The sequence below is a fragment of the Paroedura picta genome, chromosome 12 (genome assembly GCF_049243985.1).
Source record: "Paroedura picta isolate Pp20150507F chromosome 12, Ppicta_v3.0, whole genome shotgun sequence".
Lineage (NCBI taxonomy): Eukaryota > Metazoa > Chordata > Lepidosauria > Squamata > Gekkonidae > Paroedura > Paroedura picta.
Genome location: NC_135380.1, coordinates 34,066,837 through 34,090,827, shown reverse-complemented (window position 1 = coordinate 34,090,827; position 23,991 = coordinate 34,066,837). Strand labels below are relative to the sequence as shown.

At 45.3% G+C, this 23,991-nt stretch overlaps 1 protein-coding gene across 6 annotated transcripts in view; it reads left to right on the top strand.

The window, feature by feature from the left end:
- Nucleotides 1-23,991, top strand: part of GARNL3 (GTPase activating Rap/RanGAP domain like 3) — a 120,051-nt gene that overhangs the window by 58,387 nt on the left and 37,673 nt on the right. For 5 of the 6 annotated variants that reach the window (XM_077306649.1, XM_077306648.1, XM_077306653.1 and 2 more), the window contains exons 3-10: nucleotides 5,147-5,221; nucleotides 6,538-6,637; nucleotides 7,891-8,009; nucleotides 8,306-8,370; nucleotides 9,115-9,178; nucleotides 11,185-11,211; nucleotides 15,007-15,082; nucleotides 20,681-20,779. In XM_077306649.1, the coding sequence (XP_077162764.1) occupies nucleotides 5,147-5,221; nucleotides 6,538-6,637; nucleotides 7,891-8,009; nucleotides 8,306-8,370; nucleotides 9,115-9,178; nucleotides 11,185-11,211; nucleotides 15,007-15,082; nucleotides 20,681-20,779 (625 nt within the window). The remainder of the gene's footprint in view (nucleotides 1-5,146; nucleotides 5,222-6,537; nucleotides 6,638-7,890; nucleotides 8,010-8,305; nucleotides 8,371-9,114; nucleotides 9,179-11,184; nucleotides 11,212-15,006; nucleotides 15,083-20,680; nucleotides 20,780-23,991) is intronic. The other variant, XM_077306650.1, reaches the window with a different exon arrangement.

The following is a 23,991-nucleotide window of genomic DNA, read 5'->3' as shown; positions in this document are numbered from 1 at the left end:
TAACTCATTGTGGGCACCTGTAGCAGACAGTAATGAGGATTTTTCAGAAGAAAGTATGATTGGAATGTTTTCTGAGAAATTATCTGTTGTCCTAAACAGAGCAGGATCTGATTTAAAATCTTGATGGAGGTTGATGGTACGCCGCAGTTTCCCTCTCTATGCTGTCATTTGCATTACTTGTTACTTTCAAAGGAGATCGGTGATCACAGTAACCTTCCACCATGTGAGCGATGGTGTAGGAATAAGAATTGTAGCTTTGATTTTGATTTGGCCTGCATAGCCAATTGGAAAGTTTCCTAGCTTGGTTTTTAACTTTGGATTACTGTATGGATTTCTGGTTCCCCCTCTCCCGCTATATGCGCACATGTGCTGACAAATTGCAACCAACTTTCAGTGACCCCACCAGGTTTTCAAAGCAACCGTTTAAGGAGAGGTGGCTTGCCACTGCCTTCCCCTCCAGAAATTTCCTTGCCCGTCTCCCATCCCAGTACCAACCCTGCTTAGCTTCTGAGTTCTGACAAAATTGGGCTATACCATACCATTCCACACACCACCCACTTTTAAAATCAGCAAAACATATCTGTACTGTCATATCTGGCTTCTGGGACCTTCATGCCTACAGGACTGACTCTTCCCCCAAAGGAGTTTAAGATTGAGTGAGCAGAACTGCACAGTATCCCCAGCCCCAAGGATGGCAAACTGAGATTGACCAGGGCCAGGGCTTTTTGGGGTCCTGACTCAGCCTGGTGGAACACTTTCCCTAGAGCAGGGGTAGTCAACCTGTGGTCCTCCAGATGTCCATGGACTACAATTCCCATGAGCCCCTGCCAGCAAATGCTGGCAGGGGCTCATGGGAATTGTAGTCCATGGACATCTGGAGGACCACAGGTTGACTACCCCTGCCCTAGAATAGCCTTTTTCAACCTTTTGACCATACGTTTTCAGGCTTTGAGGACTCCCGGAAGTGATGTCAGCTGGTCACATCTCCCTGCCATACCCCCGGAAGTGAAATAACCTTCTTGCACTCCAGCCTTTACTACTACTACAATGGCTCCACCTCATGTAAGCTGGAAAGAAGGGCAGGAGCTAAGAAGGCAGCCTGGGGCCCCATACTATGTCACAACTGACTCTGCCCCTTTTGTTTTTTACATCCACAATTTTCAGGTAGGTAGGGGCCTGATTTTGATCAGGACTGTAGCACACAGTAACAGGGTTTTCAAGCTACCTCCCCCCGTGTTTTCTCCCACTTAAAACCCGAAGCCACTATTTTTCCCATTAGGGTATCTTCAAGTTTAGGCCAGCAAAGTCCTCTGGACTGTTACAGGTTGGGAAAATAGGGCTGGGAAGAAAACTTTAAAACTCGCACTCCATATGCCATGGTCCTGATCCAAATCAAGACACTGTGGGGCTGTATTTTTTTTAATCACTGGAGCCACAGAATACAGATCTCCCAGCACACATCTAGTTTGCCCCTCTGAAGCCTTTCTTTATCAGATGATCCCGTGCCAATTTGGCCGTTAGGGGATTCAGTCATCTCCCAGCAATGTTACCAGGGATGGTTCTGCCTTCCCAGGCCTGAAAAGAAACCTATTTTGTAGTCTAGAATAGATCCTCTGATTAGGATGCGGTCGAGCAATAATAGGATATGAATGTAGGAGCTCAATTTTGGGGGGTGAGGGTGTGCAATACAGTTCCTCCTGCCACTCATCAGAAGGTACCCCGGAGAAATTCCGACTGCATGGATGTTTAAAAAATCTATCCTGCCTCCCTTTTGCTGCTTTCTCTCCATCTTGATCGCAGGATGATCATTTTGTGACATTATGCTCCCAGACGAAGAGCCACATCACCATAACCTTTTGATTTCCGAGGGCTAGTTCAAGTCGGATGCTCCGTCTTCCTTCCTACTGGCTATTTGTGCTTGTGTAAATCAATGTGGCTTTGGAGCAGGATTTGTTTTCTTCCTTGTCTCTGTGCCAGCCATTAATTGCCATTTTGGCAGCCGAGGGGGAAGCAAATGTAACTTGCGCTCCTCGTGGCCATGTTGCCTCCAGTGATTTAGAATGGAGGTCAGGGTCACGGTGACGCGAGGAGGACGATAGACACTTTGCACAGTGCGTGAAACCTTCACTTTGGGACCGCTGTGAGTTTCTGGCTTTCGTCCCTCCTAATTAAAAACACAAATCCAGACAATGGGTGTGCCATCAACTGGTGGTCATGGTCCAGAAAGATGTTGATCAGAAAGTGGAGAAGTTTGGCGATTCCAACAAGTCACGACACCCCCCTCCCCCACTGAAACACAGCCCTGCTCTAGCACCCCCTCTCTCCAACCAGCCTTGGTTGGTTGGACTGATAGAGAAGGTAAGAGCTTCCAAAATCAGTCCAACCTTCCCTAATGCATAGCTCTTGTCTGCAATAGGGGGAAAGTAATTCTGACCTACCGTTCAGTGTTATTGCCAGGATTGCTGTGATCACGTGGTCACACAAATAAGAGTTAGCGTGATGTAGCGGTGAAGAGCGGCAGCCTTCAATCTGGAGAACCAGGTTTGATTCTCAACTCCTCCACATGCAGCCAGCTAGGTGACTTTGGGCTAGTCACTGTTCTTTTAGGGCTGTTCTCTTAGTGCAGTTCTGTTAGAGCTCTCTCTATCCACCTCACCACCTCACAAAGTATCTGTTGTGGGGAGAGGAAGGGAAAAGTGTTTGTCAGCTTCTTTTGGGGGCCAAATATTGTGCCGTAACATGCAAGTTACATCAAAAGCATGTTATTGGAAATCTGTCATGCCTCAAATATACTAATCCTGATATTTTTTTTTCAGTTTAATTACTGTTTTAAACATTCATCTTATATTTATTTACTGTTAAGCAGTTATTCATTGTTGTAATTTATTAGATTACAATTTTGAAAGTTGTGTAGGTTTTATAGCTGGCTTGGAGCTGTATTACAAACCTAAATCTAAATCTGCTTTGGGGCTCCTTCTGGTAGTGAAAAGCAAGGTATTAAAAAACAGCACTTTTTCTTCTCTTCCTCTTATGCTGAATCAGAATACTGGCCCATCTATGTATTTATTTTATTTTATTCACTGCATTTTTATACTGTTCACTTAGAGTGGCAGTATCTTTCCAGGGTGACAGACTGGTCAGGCCTTTTTAACTGGAGATGCTGGACATTGAACCTGGGGCCTCACACATGCAAAGCAGAGGCTCTTCCACTGAGCCCCAGCCTGTCCCCATGATCATGTGAAAATGCATGTGAAGTGCTTTGAACAGTGAAGGTGCTTTTATAAATATTCATTATTTGGGGGAGGGCTGAAGGAGAGAATCGCTGGGAATCTCTGGGAAGCCTCCGGGGAGGGTGGCATATAAATAAATAAATAAATAAATAAATAAATAAATAAATAAATAAATAAATATTAATAAAGGGTCGAAAGAGAGAATGAGTGCTAGAAACTGCAATCTTGACGCCTCACTGTGAAGCATTCTCATTGACTCATAGAATCATAGAATTGGAAGAGATCTTCTGGATCATCTAATCAAACCCTCTGTAGAATGCAGGAAACTCACAACTACATGATTTGGGCGTGTTTACATAATTGCTACATATGTGCTTTGCTTCCCCCTCTTTTAATCTCCCTCTCTCATAGGGTTAGATCTGAGTCCGGGAGCACCAACAAGATTTCCAGGCGCAAGGGTTTTGAGAGTCAGAGAAAGCTAGCTGTTCCACTGCAAACCAACTAATTTATTTATTATTTTGATTTATATGCCGCCCCTCTCAGCAAGCCGGCTCAGGGTCGGATAACAACAAAGTAATAGTGACATAAAATCAACAGTAATAACATTCATATTAATTAAAATCAATTAAAACTAATCAAACATTCCTCAAAATTCTGTTGCACAGCAATATCAAGAATTTATTAAAGATTATCTTCATTTCCAGGAGGGAGTCCATCTCAGGAAGGGGCCAGCTCAAGTTGTTATTAGTTATCCTCCTGAAACTAGAAGTACATGGTTGACATTCTGGCCTTTGGAACAGGGACCCCATTGGCTGTATCTTGGGGAATCGCCGTGATCTTTTAGCAGAGAGCCTGCTGTCTCACCTCTGAATGAGTCAGCTCCCAACCTAAGGAACGTGACATTCCTGATTGCAACCGAGTGTTAAATAAGAAGCAATCCTTACTTAACAATGATTATTTATTTAATTTCTGTACTTCCCCTCCCCACATGGGCTTGGGGCAGTTCGCCACAATAAAAGCACATACATAATAAAATTACAAGTACGGTTCTAAAACTAACCACCACCCTCTTAATTCCCTAAACTGGAGATGATATAAATAATAAATTGGGGGGTGGGGGGGAGCCAAGGAAGAGGAGGTGGAGGGAGGCCTATGAAACTTCGAACAGTGCTGGTCTGAACCATAGGCCTGGGAGAAATGTCCAAATATTAATGGATCTTTTAAAATAAAGACATACCTGTAACATGTCATATTGGAAGGGTCACCGAAATGGAGGTCCTTTGGAAGCAAGAGACATGATGAACTTGTGGAACTGGCTACCAGAAGGTGTAGTGATAGATGCTAGTTTGGATGTCCTAAAAGGGGACTAGACAAAGGCATAGCTAGGCCAGCCCAGTCTCCTCAACCTTAGAAGCTAAGTAGGGTCAGTCCTGTTCAGTGTTTGGATGGAAGGCTACTAAGGAATGCCAAGACTGCTACGTAGAGGCAGGCAATGAGTGGCAAGCCACCTCTGAGCGTCTCTTGAGTTGAAAACCCTGCAGGGTTGCAATAAGTCACCTGCAACTTGATGGCAAAAAAAGAGAAGAGACAAAGTGATGAAAGAAAAGTCCATGATTACCTCCTAATCGTGATGGCTACATGGAACCTTCAATGTTCAGGTGTTATGTCTCTTGGAACCGCAGTTACTGGAGGCAAAAGATGCGGGGAGGGAGTCTTGGGTCTGCATGTGTATAACTTGCGGGAATCAGGTTGCTGGACCAGATACCTCATCCATCAGAAGAGCTCTCTTGATTTGGAGATCTGCATCTCTCCTTTTAATAAAATCAGAGTCCATTATTGTGCTACTTCAGACCAACATGGCTACCCATTTGCAGCTCTCCTTTTAATGTTTCCTCTTTTGCTCTCTTGTTGCCCAGCTCATTTCCAGTGACGCCGATGGAGCTATCCAAAGAGCTGGCCGGTTCCGGGTGGAAAACGGCTCCATTGATGAGGTAGGAGGGGGGTCTCCATTTTAAGGTATCCTCCCATCCAGACCTCTTAGCTTTGTTACCATGAGCCTTGGCTGGAGAATTCACATGGCAGCCTGAAGCAATCTCTTGTTTCTTTTTGGGTCTGCAGTTGGTACTAGGTTGCTACTCTGTGATTTGGAGTTCAGGTGTCACATTACAAATCTTCCCTGTAACAGGGGCTGTGTTCACTGGCTCATTTTCTGGTCAAGCAGAAACATGGGCAAAGGGCTCTTTTGACCTCTTCCTTTCCGTAACAGCAGAGGCGTTGGCATTATGCAGAACTGCTGCCTTATCCTAAGCTGAGCCATAGGCAAAAGACTCTTCATTTAGCGCCGTTTACGTAGTGAACAGCAAGAATGGCTTTAGGAGAACCCTTCTCTTGTGCATTAGCTACTCCCATTTGCCTGAATCTTTGCTGGAGCTTGGGAGACTCTGCCAATGATTCTGCTGTTGCTCGCCTTGAGAAGGAAGTGGTTAAAGCGGCCTTTGCCCCTGTATCAATTCACATGGGGAAAATGGGTAACTTGCACAATATTGTTTGAGATCATGGGCTGTGGTGGGGGCCAGAATGCACCCCTGTGTTGCCAGTTGCCCACATCAAATTGTTTTAGAGGTCCTCTTCAGGAGCTGTCCCACTTTTGTTTGTGTGTGAGAGAAAGAGAGAGAGCATATCAAGGACAAGGGGCTACTCCCCCACTTCTTCACCATGGAGAAAACCAACACAAGGGAATTGCAGAGTCCCCATGTTAATTGCTCAGTCACCCATAGCAGCACAACTCATGCTATTAACAGTCTCACTGCAGCCAGGAGGCCAAGTGTCCAATTATCACTTCCACCTCCTCCACAGCTGCTTCAGACCTGGATCCTTCAGCGAGGTTTGAGGCTGCTGCACCCTGCAGCGCTGACACAGCTTTCCCGGGATCCATGCCTGTATTTCTGGTTACAAGTACTACCTCCCCAATCCAAGTGAGGTCCTAGCTCCTCTAAAGCCCACGAACTCCAGGCCTTACTACCTATTCCCCTTTCCAGCTTTCTGCTTGTACCAGTTGGCTGCTTCCTTCTGCTGGCCACTCCCAGTCCCAGCTTTTCTTTGCTTACTCCTAAGGAGACCAGTATATCAGCAGAGGCCTAGTGCTGGCTGTCAGTCCCTCTCCTGGTTCCTTGCTACCCCTGCAGACCTGCCTTGCTCTTCCCTCTGCCCTGCCTCTGTGCAAGTGCACTCGTCTCCCCCAGGAACAGGGCGCTCTAGGGCATAACAGGGAACTGAATGATTTCCTGGTTTTTCCTTCCTGTTTCAGAATGCAGACTATGCCCCTGGTACGTGGCGCAGAACAGATGTGCACTTGGAAAACCCAGAATACCACACCAGATGGTACTTCAAGTATTTTCTAGGAAAAGGTAGTTTACACTTCTTAGTGTGTGAGCATAAATGACTTAATGCATTTGAATAGTGGTTAATACCCGTTTCCCTTGCCTTGATCAGAGTAAGTGGCTGACTGAGAGTCCTTCAGCTCTGTCGGGAACATTTCATTTTCTATCATGTTGCCATATCTGGAATCCAGAGCTGATTTAACCAGTAGACAGTTTTGTATGGCCAGTGCCAGAGGCTGGCATTTTGGTACAGCTGCCAGAGCCATGGGCTGACACAGAACAGCTACAGCTGTTTTTATATTCTCTTTCTCATAAGGCTAAGCATTGGAGTGAGGGGTAGGTGAGGAGGAAGGGCACTGGGTTGAGAACAGAGAACAGAAAGCACTCTTTCATGGGATGCATGATGATGATGATGATGACGATGATGATGATGATGGCTTAGCCAATTCTCTGCCCTCAAATGTGGCCATGTTCAGTTAAAGGATCAGCCAAGTTATTGTGGGGTCAGTCTGTTACTGACTCTTAGTCACAGCTAAATGGAACCTCCTTGTTCAGAGGCAGGATATCTTTGAACACCAAATACTGGGAGAAAACAAATAGAGGAGGATTTGGCTTGTGTTAAGTGCTGGAGAAACATTGTGATTAAGAGACTAACTGTGCCATCTTAAGCAAAGTTACACCCTTCTAAATCCCTTCAAACTAATGAGTTTAGAAAGCTGTGATTCCAGTGGATTCTGTGAACCAGCAGTTGGGATTCTAGCATTGCCTCTGCTGTAGAATCACTAGGTGATCTCAGGCCAGTCACTCTCAGCCTTCGGTAGGGGATAATAACATATATGAATGGCTTTTAACATTCCACAGCAATATACAAATGTGTCTTTGTGAACACTGCCATCAGTAACCATCATCCCGAATATCCTGCTTCTGGGCATCTAGCATCTGGCTGGCCTCTACTGGAAGCAGAACGCTCAACTAGATGGGCCTGGGGCTTATCCAGAAGGCCAGTGTTTGCAGTCCTATGCTCTTCCACTGAAACCTGATGCCTCAATTTGTTATTTTCCAGTGTTCCCCATATAGCAGTCCTGGGTTATTCCCGTACGGCTATTTATCATTTTTCAGTTCTGATTAACTTGCTTGCTGCAAAGAATTGCATTTTGACACACAGTGAGCGTTGCATAGAGGCAGCATGCTTATGGACTGTCTGCTTGCAACATGCCATGGCTGTGGTCTTTTGCGCAATGGTTTTGCATTTCCTGATGGGTGCCGTGTTTTCTTTCCAGTGCATCAAAACTATGTAGGCGCAGACGCAGAAAAGAATCCTTTCTTTCTATCTGTTGTGCTCTCTGACCAAAACAATCAGCGTGTTCCTCAATACCGTGCGATCCTCTGGAGAAAAACAGTAAGGGTCAAATCGTTGCCTTTGCTCTCTGTATTTAATATGATCTGATGTGAACGCATCTCATTCCTGCGTTCAGATTCTCATGTTTCACATAATCAGTGGGAAATGCCATGCTAGAACGTCCAAGATGTAAAAAAAAGGGCAGGCCTCCCATTTTTCACCCGCTTATCAGTGTATTGACAGCCCTTGAAGTCTTATTCTCTCCTTAGTATCCTTGACAGATTTATGAGCGTCTTATTGGTCATGCAGAAAATCTGATGCACTATAGCATTTCTCTTCATTTCTGTCTCTTGTAGGGTACTCAGAAAATATGCCTCCCTTACAGTCCTACAAAAACTCTGTCTGTGAAATCTATTTTAAGGTAAGGCAGCTGTATTTTGTTTATGCTGTGCTTTGCTTGTGGTCTGAAGAACAAAGGGTACAAGCAAGGCACACCGCTGTGCAACTGCAAAAAGAGTTGCATCTAAGAGCTGTGGATTGTGCACTCCTCCCCAACACCTCTACCCTCCTCTCAACAGTGTCAGTTTCTTTCCCACCCCTGTCTGCTGTAACCACGGTCCAGCATAACTGTGGTTGATGCAGACCAGATCCCATGTTAAAAAAATCATTAACCAGCTTCAAACTGTATTTAAACCTGGTTACAAGAGAACCCTGGTCATTGTTAATAGCTAACATCAGTTTTGTTATAATGTTTAACCATGTTTAAGTCTGGCTAGAGGTTTGATGCTGGCCAGTGATTCTGGTTTTGGGGGGAGGGCATCATCTCGGCATGGGATTGGGGTCACTGTGATGGGCAGGTAGTTGTGAATTTCATGTATTCTGCAGGGGGTTAGACTAGATGACCCTGGACATCCCTTCCAACTCTGTGATTCTATGCGAGTGAAGGCTTAGGGAAAGGAGTGTGTGATCCCATGGTTCACTTCCAAATATAGCCATGGTTAAGACCTCCCAACTCAAATCAGCAAACGCTAAACTTTGACCATAATGTCTATATCAACGTGCAAGATTTGTTAGGTTATATACAAGGGAAAGTCTTATGCACTCAAGTTAATATTCATTGATATTCCTGTGAAACATTAACATTACAGTTTTGTTGGCGTTTCAGTGCCATGAATCTCGACAAATTTGAAAAAGGCCCTAGAGAAATTCTCCATCCTGAAATTCAGAAGGTGAGTGGCACAAAGTTTTCCAGGGCATCTGTTTCAATATTTCTTTTCTCTTTCAGACTTTGTAGATTGTTGTGTAGAATCAGACTCTCCTGCCCAGTGATTTCTTGTAAAGCTTCCAACTTTTTGGAGGTACATTAAAATCTATGGTCTTTTCAGTGGAAGCTCCTGTGCTTTGGAAGAGCCTAGCAGAAGAAGCACAAAGAGCTCCTTCATTAACTAAATCACGCAGGCAGTCTTCCAGAGTGCATTTGTTTAAATTTAGGGCAACTTGTAGCCTTTTTCCCCCTATGGCAAACAAACAGCTGTGACTCTTACATTGAATATATTCTTATCTCCTGATCACGTCTTGGGTAGTGTTAGCTATATGAGTCACTGTTTTTATGGTTTTATGATAGTTTTTATGCATTTGATTGTCAGCCATTTCAAATTAAAGAGAGGGAGCCATATCTTTTCCCATTGACTAAGACACCCTACCCTCATCCCTTAAATGCACGGCTTCAGCCAATGGCTCTGCAACACATTCCATTGTTCCTCATCACAGATTTTTAATCCATGTGATGCCTGCTGCTTCTTCCAGTATCTATGTTTAGCTGTTTTTTTCTGTTTTGGTGCCCAACATCTTGGATTTATTAAAATACATTTAATATCCTGAGACTTTCCTGTCTTCCCTCCAAAGAATTTAATGCTCCATGGTGTACTGTTAGTTATATTTAAACTGAGCGGCTGGGGAAGGGTGGAATGCAAGTTTAAGTATAAATAAATAAATAAACATAAAATTTGAATACAATTAAAACACCGATAAAATAAGCATGTCACATATATTAAACAAATCAAAAAATTATTTTAAATTAGGGTTTAAAATCAATTAATTAAAAGCTGCCTCCCCTTCTCAAAGATTAAAACTTACGGGGGTGGGAGGGTAGGTGGCTGATTTAGAGTGTTTATTTTGCTTGGGCGGCCCCTAAACAGTCCCAAAATGTCTAATCTTCTTTCTTTCCATTTTCTTTATATCTCTTTACTTTCTTGAAAAATAATTTAAAAATAACAAAGAGACCTTTGTCTTTCCGAAGCTCATACTTTGAAAACCTTGTTGATCTCTAAGGCAGGAGTAGTCAACCTGTGGTCCTCCAGATGTCCATGGACTACAATTCCCATGAGCCCCTGCCAGCATTTGCTGGCAGGGCCTCATGGGAATTGTAGTCTGTGAACATCTGGAGGACCACAAGTTGACTACCCCTGCTCTAAGATATTACAGAACTCAAAGCTAGGCCTTCTACATACATCAAATAATTTAGCTGGGGAGCTCTTAACCTAAATTCCCTGGATATTTCTTCCAGATCTAACTTTTTCTAATTTGATGCCTAGCCAGAATGTTGGCGTCAAAGGCCAACCCAATCTCACACCTGGCAGTAGTAAACTCTTCTGCCTTGTTTCACCCTTGGTGTATGTTCAACAGGTCCTTTGTGTGCCATGATCGTAGTAACACCACTGTGACGTCCCCATGGTTTTTTTGTTGTTTTGGCTTACTGAATTGCCCTTCACCTGTTGATCCTAACAAGCCAAAGAAATGCATTTGCATGGTTCCTCTTACTTGCTTAATTTATCCCACCTTGTACAGGCAGCTGAAGCTCTATCCTCTGACCACTGGAAATCCTGTTTGGCTGCAAGCTGCCTTTTGAGATTTCAGCCGTTACTGTCTTAACACTTTCAACTGTTTCATCCCAGTCATGAGAACTAGAAACTTGCTCTTTTAATTATAGGAACGAGAGGCTCCAAAACCCAAGTCCTGCAACCATTGCCCTATTCTGTGCTCCTATGGAATTGGGCCCATCTGTTAATATGCAACAGTCATACCTTAAGTACCATATTCATCATTTTTTTGTTTTTTAATGGACTCTCTTTTGGTTTTACTACGAGCACAATGGAAGAAAGGTGGTGGTGGGGGGGAGAGTTTTTAGTTAATGCAGAGTCTAAATATATTTCTTTCCCTCCACCTCTGCCCCCAGGATTTACTGGTTCTGGAAGAGCAAGAGGTAAGGCACAGACTGATCCTTTTAAGTTCCCAGAAGCCTCTCTAGTGAGCATCATTTTCTGTTTGGAATCTGGCCTCATTCCACCACGTAGGCTGTATGTTTTTGCAGGTTTACCCTCCAGCAATCCCCCGCGAGTCACTTCTGAGATCCAACCTATGTGAGCAATCACATTTGCTGCATGAGAATGCCAGTCAGGGATGCGGAACCAGCTCTCGTTCCTTGCGTTTCACAGATCCGTTCTGACAGCAGTCACACACAGCGCTCGCATCGGGAAGCGCACTTGCTCCCATCACTGTATGAGGCCAGAGCTACCCATCGCGCTCCCTTAAAAGACGCCGCAGAAAACAGTGTTACCTTGAGGATGCTGCTATAAATGGCTTGCCCGTCTCATGTCCTCTGTGTCCCTCACAGAGTGTTGAGGATGCATACCCCGCACCTCTGCTCCCCCTGGGGTGGAGAAACAGATAGCATGAGGGGATAAGGATTTCCACACGGTTTCTGAGGGGAGAGAACATGTTTTTGGCAGCCATTTACAGGGGTAGTCAAACTGCGGCCCTTCAGATGTCCATGGACTACAATTCCCAGGAGCCCCTGCCAGCATTCGCTGGCAGGGGCTCCTGGGAATTGTAGTCCATGGACATCTGGAGGGCCGCAGTTTGACTACCCTTACACAATGAGCATCGCATATTTATTGATTGATTTCTGTTTGTCTTTCACGTTTATAGACTGCCCTCTCTGCCAAAATGGGCTCAGGATGGCAAAGAACATAGGCTCACCAAGAAAATCATTCTGAAAACAACACTAAGTTCCACCCATGGGTATAAAACCTGGACCCTGGTGGGCGTGCGATACAGGAGGGAGGCCAATTTGATGTTGATGTTGATGCTGACTGTTTTATTGGCCTCGACCATAAGCCTGATGGAAGAGCTCTGCTTTACAGGCCCCGCAGAACTCAGCAAGCTCTGACAGGGCCCTGATGTTTTCCGGGAGCTCGTTCCACCAGGCAGGAGCCAAGGCTGAGAAGGCCCAGGCTGTGGTCGAGGCCAGCCAAATATCTTTGGGGTTGGGAACCACTAGCCTGTTTGTATTGGCAGAGCACAAGGCAACTTCTGGGGACATATTCAGAGAGGCGATCCCGTTTAGGCCCAAGAGGGATTTCAGAGATAAAGGCAGGCTCAGCTCTTGTCCCTACCTTCTCCCCTCCTTCTGGTTCATTGTATTCTGAAGAACTAATTGGCAAACTGATGGATAATAAGTGAGGAAGAGAGAGAAAGAACTTGTAAAATTTTTATTGTGTCTCCTGCTTCTTCCTCTAATATTCCCTGAGCTGGTATATATATGATCATTTTGACTCTGGGCCTTTCTAAGGTTTGCAGACCTTTCCGCTTTGTTTAAAAGTGGTGCTAACTCATTCTCAGCCCCCGAGGTTGGGGTGGGGCCATAAATCAAAGCAAGTAAGTTGGTGCCGACGCAGGGATGACTCATGGGAGCCATCCATGTCTGAGACACAGAACGGGAGTCTGAGCCCCGCAAGCCATAATTGAGCGTCTGCAGTCCCTTGTAACAATAACAGTGGTGGGTTTGTACGTGCCGCAGAATGTCTCAAACCAAAGAGCTTCCGTTTAGTGATACAGAGAGGGAAATACACTTTAGGCCTCCACATGGGAGCGCAAGGCTCCTCAGCATTGCCTGTTTGTAATGAATGCACCCCAGCTTGGCAAGGGGTCAACAGGAAGGGGAACCCTCCGGAAGTGCAGAGGCTGAGAGGCCTCCCTCCATCAGGTGTCAGGTGAGAGAGTGCAGCCAATGTGGAAACTTGATGTCAGGCAATGTTTGGGAATCGGCAGTCTTTTTTCCAGAGTAATGAAAAATATCCTACCTTTCTCCTCCCCTCAGCTAGCTACTAAGATTGTTCTGCTTCAGAACAGAACATGGGCTCAGAAGAGCACCGGATATCAAGCTAAGTCTTACTGAGACAAATCCTATGAAAAAGAAGAAGAAGAGTGGGTTTTTATACCCCACTTTTCACTGCCCAAAGGAATCTCAAATCGCCATCCCTTCTTCTCCCCACAACAGATGCCCTGTGAGGTAGGTGAGGTTGAGAGAGCTCTGAGAGAGACTGCTCTGTGAGAACAGCTTCTATCAGGGCTTTGACTGGCCCAAGGTCACCAAGCTGGCTGCATGTGGAGAAGCGGGGAATCAAACCCGGGTTGCCAGATTAGAAACAGCTGCTCTTACTCACTACAATAAGCTGGCTCTTGGTGAAAAGCTTTTTTTTCATATTTAAAGCAACCAGTTAGCTATTGCAGCAGCCGGTGAGCTAATGGTAACAACGTGTTGGAGATCCCCGCTCTAAAGCCACCAGGTTGCTAGGACCAGGAAGAGTCTGGCCCATGGTGCTCAGACTTGAAGTGTCTGCTTCCCCCTTCCTTTGCATAGGGAAGATCATAATTCAAATCCCCATCCAGCCGTGTACTCATTGCAGGTGACTTCAGGGTGGTCATCTCTCTCATCCTGACCTACCTCTGGGTGTTGTTGTGAGGATATAACGGAGGAGTTGGGAACCCATGTTCTTTTTTTTTTTAACTCCTTAATTCCCCTTTTGATGAAGGAGCAGGTAAACTAACAAAATACCGCTGATTCTCTGAGCAGGTGTGTGGCACCAGGGTTAGATGGATCTGATTCATGGAGCGCCTGAAGTGAATGAAACAACTTGGCTTGCTCTAGTGGCAAAACTTATGCATATGGGAGGTGTGCCTGCCTCTGTTAGAGGAACACGTGGCTTTCTCAGAAGCTTCCACCTTCATACCTTCTAGATCAGTGGTTCGCAACCTTCCTGATGCCGCAACCCTTTAATACAGTTCCTCATGTGGTGGTGACCCCCAACCATAAAATTATGCAAGGATTCTTTCACAGAAATTAAACTGAAACTGACCAATGGTGTGAAGATCCATTGTTCATGATTGTATAGAGATTGGTTATATGTTGTATATAAATTGGCAGGCACCTTCAGGAGGAGCGGCAACAGTGGGAGCACCCCCACTCCCCAGGCAAGCTGTTCGCCTTCCCGCAACCCCTGTGAAAGGGTCGTTGACTCCCAAAGGGATACCGACCCCCAGGTTGAGAACCGCTGTTCTAGATGTTGCAGGTTTCACAGATGCGGTCAGTCGATTGCAGAGCTGTTGTTGTTTCACAATGAATCTTAGTGCAAGATATTAGTAGGCCCATCAGATGCTGAATTCCAACTAGCAAATGCAACCATCAGTTTCTCATGGCACATTGGGCTTAAAGAAGTTCTTTGCTTCTCTGAGTCAGATCTGGCTCTGGCTTCCACCAGAATTGCGTGTTGGATTGTCCTCAACCGGAGCATGGCAGTTTTAATGATATTCTCATTGTTATGGACTCGCCCTTCTCCCACAAGGGCCCAGTAGGCAGCATCTCTCCTGTCTTGTTTTTTTAGCTGCTGAATTTTTAATAGCCTTTAAAAGTGTTCTAAGAGGATTTTTTTTCCCTCTCAGCTTCTGGTGAGTTTAATGATGTTGGTGGTACTGATAGTCTTTACTAAGAGATTGATGCTGTCTTTGAATAGAAGAGTCTTGTCTGATTAGAATCAGTTGGCCTTTGAAAACTCTGATGGTCTTCTGGGTTGCTTTGATCTTTTGCTGCCTCTGGTGGTCCATTTGATGTTGTCATTCTTTTTTAAAAAATTGTAAAGTGCTTTGAATTTATTTGATAAAATAAGGAGAGTCAGCCAGCCTTCCTCCTATAATAACATGCAGTTCTCCTATTTTTCAGGGCTCAGTCAATTTTAAGTTTGGAGTTCTTTATGCCAAAGATGGACAGCTGACAGATGATGAAATGTTCAGCAACGGTGAGTCTGCTGCTGATGGATTTTTGATCCCTTGGCTGTCAGGCAGCTGAGTGCTCTGGGTTTGTCTCAGTGGGGTAGAGAAGGGGCTATGTGTGGGCGTGCATGTATACGTACGTCCCAGTATGATCACCGTCTCAAATCCATATCAATCAGCAGTAGCTTCCTTCTTCAGCCTGCAGGACTAGCTCTTCCCTGTCTGAGCTGCTAGGAGCCAGACTTTGTTGACCGAAACTTTCCAGGTCATGGAGTCAACAATAAGGCTGATTGGGTTCCCTAGACTTAAAAAGTTGACAGGTATCCTCCCAATGCAAAAAGTGAGGACCCCTCAGATACTTGCTGTGTATGGATTACTACAGAGTGATGAAAGCAAAAGAGGGATCTTGGGCCAGATGAATTGCATTCAAGGGTACTAAGAAAACTTGCAGATGTAATCTCTGAACCTCTGTCCATTATTATGGCAGTATCATGTACGAAAAGGATCTAGGAGTCTTAGTAGACCATACATTGAACATGAGTCAGCAGTGTGACTTGGTGGCTAAGAAGGCATATGAGATTTCAGGCTGTATCAAACGGAGTATTGTGTTCAGATCATGGGAGGTGATGGTACCGCTGTACTCTGCTCTAGTTTGACCTCACTTGGAGTACTGTGTTCAGTTTTGGGCATCCCAGTTGAAGATGGATGTAGACAAACTGGAGCGTGTCCAGAGGAGAGCAACAAAGATAGTGAGGGGTTTGGAGACCAAGACATATGAAGAAGGGTTGGGGCAGCTTGGTCTGTTTAGCCTAGAGTGGAGACAACTGGATCTGATAACCGTCTTCAAGTATTTAAAAGGGTGCCATATAGAGGATGGAGCAGAATTCTCTCTTGCCCAGAGGGACAGACCAGAACCAATGGGATGAAATTAATTCAAAAGAAATTCCATTTAAACATCAGGAAGAAGTTCCTGACAGTTAGAGTGGTTTCTCAGTGGAACAGGCTTCCTTGGGTGGTGGTGGGTTCTCCATCTTTGGAAATTTTTAAGCAGAGGCTAGATAGCCATCTGACGGAGAGGCTGATTCTGTGAAGGCTCAAGGGGGTGGCAGGTTACAGTAGATGAGCGATTGGGATGTGTGTGTCTTGCATAGTGCAGGGGGTTGGACTAGATGATACATGAGGTCCCTTCCAACTCTATGATTCTATGACTCCCATCATGCAAGGGGTGAGGGAGAAAACAGGGGAATAGGGGGAATTAATGTGTGCAAATGCAGTTATCCATATTTAGGCTTAGGAACGAAGGGAGTTGTATTCCAAACCTACGGATTCTTTTATCAGTCATCCATGCATAGGCCTTGGGCAAAACTAGGTTCATGTTTGGACATTCAATAGTATTTCTGGTGTTCAGTGGTGGAAAGGTTAACATCTGTGAGTTAGACAAACTCCCCTTGACTTTTCTTGGCTACCTTCTGCTGTCCCAAAGTCTCCTGATCTCTTCACTGTCTGCCTGTTCTCCTTTGCTGCCCGGATGCCTGAAGGTGTCCTCTTAAGTATCTTCAGGATATTTAATCTTTCTCCCCACCCTCACAGTTCATCTTCAAGCCCACTTCCCCCAGGAGGACTGACCCCCTGGCCCTCATGCCTCACTGAGACATCTCCAAAGTACATGTAACAGCATTCATTCACATTCATCAGACCCTCCCCTCCATTCATTACATTTTTAAATTGCATTTGCACCCTGTTGTTTCTCCAAGGTGTCCAGGGCAACCTGTAGGGGGGCTGTCCCATTTTTCATGTATGTAAAACTTTCTCCCTAACCTCCAAGTGGCTTATGGGGTTTTCACCTAAAGTGAAAACTGGAACGTACAAAACTGCCTTACAGCAAGTGTCTAACCCAGCAGTGTCTGCTTGGCAACAACTGCTTGTCTGAGAGAGGCTATTGCTACTACCTGAGGTCCTTTACCTGGGAGGCAAACATGAGACCTTCTGCACATGCTCCATCCCAACACTGCAGCCTCAAGGATGGATCCTGCTGCAGCAGCCCTTTGTTCAGTGGCCCTTTCGCTGAAAGGCTGCTGCAGAGCAGGTGGGAAGCAGTGCTGTCCCAGCTGCAGTGGTGGATAGTAGTAATATTTACAATTGTCATCATTATTATTTATAACCTGCCCTTCCCTGAATGCTCAGGGCGGGTAACAACTTATTAAAAGCAATAAAATACCAATAATTATCACCTTAAAATATAGGTGGGCCTTCCGTATTGGAAGACAAAAGAAGTGGCAGTCTATTGCAACAAAATTAAAAAGCAGCCGTACAATATCTTTGTTCAAAGTCAATCCGATAATTTAAAATGATGTGCAGGCTTCTGAGTTCTCTGAAACTGTCAGGCTCAGGGAGGGAAGAAAAAGGGGCCTTTCAGGTAATGATCTTAAGGCCTCTTGGTTGGCATCCTGTGTAGAATGCTTTACTGATCTCAGTGGGCACAGGGTGTGGCTAGGATCATGCTGTGTACTCTTGACATACTGGGAACAAGACCCCCTCCCCACACACACACAATTTAAAACCACCCAGCATAAAGCATAACAAGCCATGGGTTTGCTGGGAAGCAATTGTCTTTGTTTCTGCCTTCAGAATTTGGATTTCAAGTTCCTGGGGGCAGGGATCAGTCTCTCTCGCTCTCTTTCTCTCTCTCTCTCTTTTGTTTTTTTGTCCTGCACTTCTCTCTAAATAGCCCTGAACAAATTGACGACATCCTATTCTAAATATTTATTCTGTTCTATAACTTTGCCTCCGCCTGTTGGACTTTCCCACCAAAAGATGTCACGGTTGACTGTAAGCAAGCTCCTTGCATGTAAATGGTTGTTAATTTTAGCTGGCTCTACTGGGCAGCAAACACATACCCGGCGCCCCGGCTTCTTGAGAACTCTGGTATTCCCACATATTCAGAATTCCCCCTGACAGCTGTGGCAGTGGATGCACTCGAGCCTTTCTCTGTATCTCTGCGTGCCTTGGCATCCGTTTCCTCCACTCATCTCCCAACGACGACAAGAAATATTTCAGCGTCAGACTGGGAACGTCTTGTGTTTGTATGACTAAAAGCTCTGGCAGGCTCTTAATACTTTGGTTATATTTACCAAGCCGCTTTGACATATTTGTGTTCCCAACAGCCAAAATGAAAGGAAGAAACATCATCCATTTCTCACCCACCCCCAATTTGTCTGTCTCCATCTCTCATCTCTGTTTATCACATTCTCAAGAGCTTGCATTGCAACACGGTGGAAAGAAGCCTCTTGAGCACAAAACAGGCTGAGAAGAGTCTGTGATGCAAGGTTAGACAACTGAATCTGTGTGCAGGAAAGGCCCAGGTTCAGTGGCTCTCGGGTACCAGGTGATGGGGAAGGCTTTTCTCTGTCTGAGAATCTGGAGAGCTGCTGCCGCCATTTGAGTAACCACTACTGGGGTAGATATATCCCTGGTCTGATTTGGAATAAGGTATATATTTACATGGACAAGGTCTAGTCCAGATAACCCATCATAAAACAGAAACCCAGTTGTGTTGTAAAGTCTATCAAAAAGCATCGAACGGTATATCCATTAGGTTGGTGCCTTTATATTTTCAACAGAATGGGTGCAGGGTGTATAAGAAAGCACCTACTTAACTGTGCTCTTCAGTGCATCTGATGAAGAGAGCCGTGACTCACTGGAATAAATGTTGGGTATGCTGGAATAAATGTTCAGGTGCCGATGGACTCTTCTTGTATTTTGCTGCTACTTCCACCCAGCTGGAATTCACATCATGGGAAATAGCCCATAAGTCGCCACCTTTTAGCCTGACACGTGATTCTCTCTTAATTTTATTGCCTGCCTTTTTCCTACACTGCATATGCACTGCAAATGTGTGTCAGGTTTATGCATTTAATTGTCATCTATTTCCGCAAAGAATCCTGGGAACTGTGGTTTGGTGAGGAAACTGTTACAGATCTCCACTGTCTGTATAGAATTGTGGTCCCCTGGACAGAAGGGATGACCTCTAAGCTAGTGTATAGCTAAAGCCCAACGCGCACATGTTTTTCCCCAAGCAAATATGGATGGGAGCAGGCTTGACATATGCAGTGTAGATACCCCCCCCACTGCTACTGTGAGTCACTTGTGGAGCCTGACCCTGCAGTTGGCGAGCAGGGACTTGTAAATGGACACCCTTTTCTTACATTGTCTGCAAGCTGTTTCTGGCATCATTTTTTAAAACCCTTATAACATTGTTCTCCCCCTTCCATTTTATCTACACAACAACAACCCAGCAAGATAGGCTAGGCTAGAGGTTGTCAAGCTGTGGCTCTCCAGATGTTTGTGAACTACAATTACCATGATGCCCTGCCAGCATGTGTTGGCAGAGGTCATGGTAATTGTAGTCCATGGCCAGAGAGAGAGAGAGAGAGACTAGCTTGAGGTCACTCAGCTTCCATGGCAGAGTAGGAATTTGAAACTGGGTCTTCCAGATCTTAGACTGAACTTTAACTGCTCCATCACCCGGGCTTTATAATTAAATATATGGGTTGACCCCCTTCTGCAGGCCTAGAGGTACAAGTGCATTGTCCAGTTAAATGATATGTCTAGCTGGCTCCCAGAAGCACAAACTATTAAGATTGGCTCTGTAGTCTTAGGGTTCCTATGGCAACCTGGTGTGTGTGTGTGTTTTAATAACTTATCATCTCTCTATGTAAGAAGGTTCTTAAGGGTCTTGAAGAAGTCTGCCCTTTTTAATTAGAGAGTGTGAAAAGATCTAAAGAGCAGCTATGTTTTAAAAAATGGCTGTCTGAGACTGGATTTGAGTTAATGGTGGGACAGAATTGTGAATACATTGTGACCAGTGTTGTTGCTACCGCACCCCTGTAATATTTGTTTAACATATACATAAGTGGATTTTAAAAAAAATGTCCTAAATATCAAGAACATTCTCCCCTAAAGGTAGGCTTACTGGGGCATAATGCCATACAGTCCACCATCCCCAGAAATCAGGGGATAAACCAAAGCTGTATAGGGCCAGAACTGATCAAAAAACCCACAGAAGAGAAAGGCACTCAAGCCCTTCCTGGGTGCTTCACAGCAGCTTTTCTGGCCTCCTTGTTAGATCTGGGCTAGAGATACTCCAGGCTCTAGTATCCGAGAACCTATATAGACCATGGATCAGACTTCTGAATATTACATAACTGAGTGGGGCAAAAGTAGAGTTCTTCAGCAGTGGTCCTTGGGACAGCTCCTTTGGGATTGAACCATTGAGGTTGGGTAGGAGGTTGGATTTTGGAATGCTCCTCTGTGTCAGAAGCTCCATGTGTCAGAGAGAAAAATTATGACCTGACAATCATTATGGTAGGTCAACTGTTCTCACAAAGATGGGGGGCAGTGTTTGAAAATGTGACCCCCCACACACACACATGCATTCTGAGATGCTAAGAGGAGCCCTGGACAAGCATGACTATTAATCCCATTATGACTGGATGCTGCCCCAGGCTGGCTTATGATCAGATTTCCTGTTTGGGCTCTAAAGGAAACTGTGCTTTGATCCAAAGTTGTGGTTTTTAACGATTTTCTTTCTGTCTTTCTCCGGTCTCACTTCTTTTGGCTTCCAGAAATGGGAAGTGAAAGCTTCGAGAGGTTACTGAGCCTTTTAGGAGACACCATTACGCTGAAGGGCTGGACTGGCTACAGAGGAGGACTGGACACCAAAAGTAAGGGTTTATTAGAGGTAATAGGAATCACATCTGACTTGGATGGCTCTGCTAGCCCACTTCTGTCATGTCTTGGAAGCTAAGCTGGGTTGGCCTTGGTTGGTATTTGGATGGGAGACCACCAACGAAGTCCAGGATCTCTGTGCAGAGGAAGTCAGTGGCAAGCCCCGCCCATTGTTTCTTGCCTTGAAAACCCCAGGGCAGGGGTGTCTAAATGATGGTGCTGCAGAAGTCCATGCTTATGGATAATCTGGAGAGCCACGGTTTGACCACCCCTGCCCTAGCGGTTACCATAGATTGTCTGTGACTTGACGGCAGTTTACACACATGCTGTAGGAATTGCTCCCTGAGTTCCCTATCGTTGGTGCTGAAACGGACACTGACGTTGCAGTCCAAAGCATCTATGCTCAGAAGTAAGTCCTGTTGCTCACAATGGGGCCAACCCCCTAGTAAGCGCAGTGAAAAATGGTCCAGGCTAGATCTCTTTGGATCATACCCAGACATGCTAAATTTCTTTGCACGTGTTTTATGTTTTTATCCATACAGAAGAGCTTTCAGTCACAGGATACCCAAGGTAGTAAACTGAGGCTTTACCATCTCATTGAGAACTAGCCCCTTGGGATGTGTGAAAATGTTTTGCCTCCTTATCCAATCACTCTCCTTGAATTGTTTTCTCTTGATTCTCATATTTTGCTGCACCATCATGTCTTTCTGACTATTGTTCCCAATGTTAGCAGGTCCCATAACCGTAGGGACCCATTGGTGATCCCAAAAATCTCCTATCATGTATACTTCTTTTAAGCTATTTCCCACACTAAACTGGGATGTGCCAATATCCTGTATTTTGGAGGGACAATCTTATTCTCCAGATTGAGGAAATAATAAGATTTTGCTGTGCAAACTGCTTCCACTTCCCTGAAAGGTCAGGTTGAGCAAGAGGTTTGCTAACATCTAACATAGGCACTTTCCAGTTACACAGTGCAGACTGTTTGTTTGTTTGTTTGTTTATTTATTTGTTTATTTGTTTATTTATTGTATTTCTATACCGCCCTCCCCGAAGGCTCAGGGCAGTTTACAGGAAACAACAAAGTACTACAGGTAACATCATTCAAGTAACAGTAAGGTGGTAACAACAACAATAACAACATTTACATAATAACAATAACAACAGTAGCATTAAAGGAAGGTGAAACTGCAACTGCAAGAGCCTTAGCTCAACTTGTTAATTGCCCAAGTTGAGCAGGACCTCACAGAATGTTGTATATGACATGCCCAATAAATGTGTACATTTGCTTTATTTGTCATGTACTTATTGCCAAGTATGCCCAACCATGCAGATCAGAAATTCACAAGAAGGTGCCCCCAGGATTAGGGAAAACATTTCTGCAAACTCAGGGGATCCACAGATTTGCCTAAAACATTCTTAAGAACTTGTAACTGGGATGTCTGCACATGCACAGATGTCACAGAAGACAAGGAAACATGGTGCTCCAGTAAAAAATGATGTCAGGCTTTACTCAGCTACCATTGGGGGGGGGGGAGGGCAGAAGAAGGGAATGAAAGTAGCAACTGGCCAGATGAGGAAAAAGAGGACAGATTTTTTTTTTAAGTCAACACATTGTAGGCTCATGGGCCCATGTGGGTGTAAGAATGGAATTTCTCCTCCTCCTGTGAGTCCTCATGGATTCCCAGCTTGTTGGATAAGTCTTCTACTTTTCAATATATGGATTCTCAAAGCAACTTAATGTATACAATTGTAGCAAGAACCTGGGTACCTGGGGCTGTAAAACTTGGTTAACTGGCATGTGTGGGACCTACAGCCCAGCCGGCTGCAGCAGCTGTGCTGAACAGGTGGTGGAGGGACGGGTTGCGGTGGGCCCCAGCCTGGCTGCCTCCCACTTTGGACTGCTGCCTGATTGCCTTTGCTCAGCTGGGCAAAGTGGATGTTGTCCATGCCCAGCACCTGCGTGGAACTTGCAGCCCAATGCACCTTCCACTCAGCGTTGCTGCTGGCCAGTGGGACCCGCCAGGTGGTGTCAAGTAACAAGCAGTGCAAGGCAGGCAGCCGCCATGCCTGCTCTGCCACACCAACATAGACAGCTTTTTAAACTGGCATATTGGGTTAGCAAAGCTTTTGCTGCAGAACAGGGCTGGCTAAACTGCAGGTGTCCAGATGTCCGTGGACTACAAATACCATTAGCCCCTGCTGGCAGGGGCTCATGGCAATTGTAGTCCATGGGCATCTGGAGACCTGCAGCCTGGCCACTCCTGCTGTAGGCCAATGATGCACAGGAGCAGTGCCTGGCTCCTTTCAGCCCTCCCAGTAACAGACTTATGGGAGGTCACTGGAATCCATAGGGGAAGGTGGAGTCTTAGCTGGAGCTAGAGGCAGACATGGCATGCATGTTGCATACATATTAACATGCACACACGCAGAGTGATTATAAATATTATTAAAGGATGGCATTGTTCTTCCAGTTTGTAAAACTTTCCCATTCCCTCATGTCTCTGACTTTTAACCGTGCCTCATTAAAATCTGGTCGAGCTGCCAGGAGGCAGAGAAATCGCTTATGGCTCTTAGGCCTCTGGATGGCCATCACTGCTGTTAATGTTCCAGGGGCTCCCGAAGGAAGCTTGGGCTTTCCAACAAGGAGCACAACAAAGAAATTAGTTCTGTTAGCGGGGATTGGTAGTTTGGGTCTCCTGCCTCCCATCTTTTCCTCCGTAATGGGATTAACTGGGGGCGGTGGGGCAGGTTCAGAAGGCAGTTTGGGTGATGGGATGGCTGCAGATCTCCTGCCAGGAAGGAGATCTCAGCCTTTCATGGGCTCCCAGTTGTGATTTAATAAGAGTTGCACTCTTGCCTGCATGGAAACCATCATAGTCAAGAGATCAGAAGTTTCTTCTGTTCAGCTAAAATTTACCTTCCTGTCATCAAGCCTTCAACATCCCTTGTGTCATGACTGTTCTGGTCCACTGAAGCACGCTTTTTGAGATTCTGCTCTGCTTTTCTTCTCTCAGTTCCCTCCTTGTCCGGGAAACGTCTGGTTATCTCAAAGTCTGCACACTCTAGTGCTCTTGCCCTCACTTCTATGAGACTTCCTCAGCGTGGCAGGGCCTGTTTTCCCTCACGCCCCTGTTGTCCCATCACTTATCAACAGTCAGTTGGGGCAGCTCTAAGAGTCCCTGAGCTACAAAGTCCCGCCAAAAAC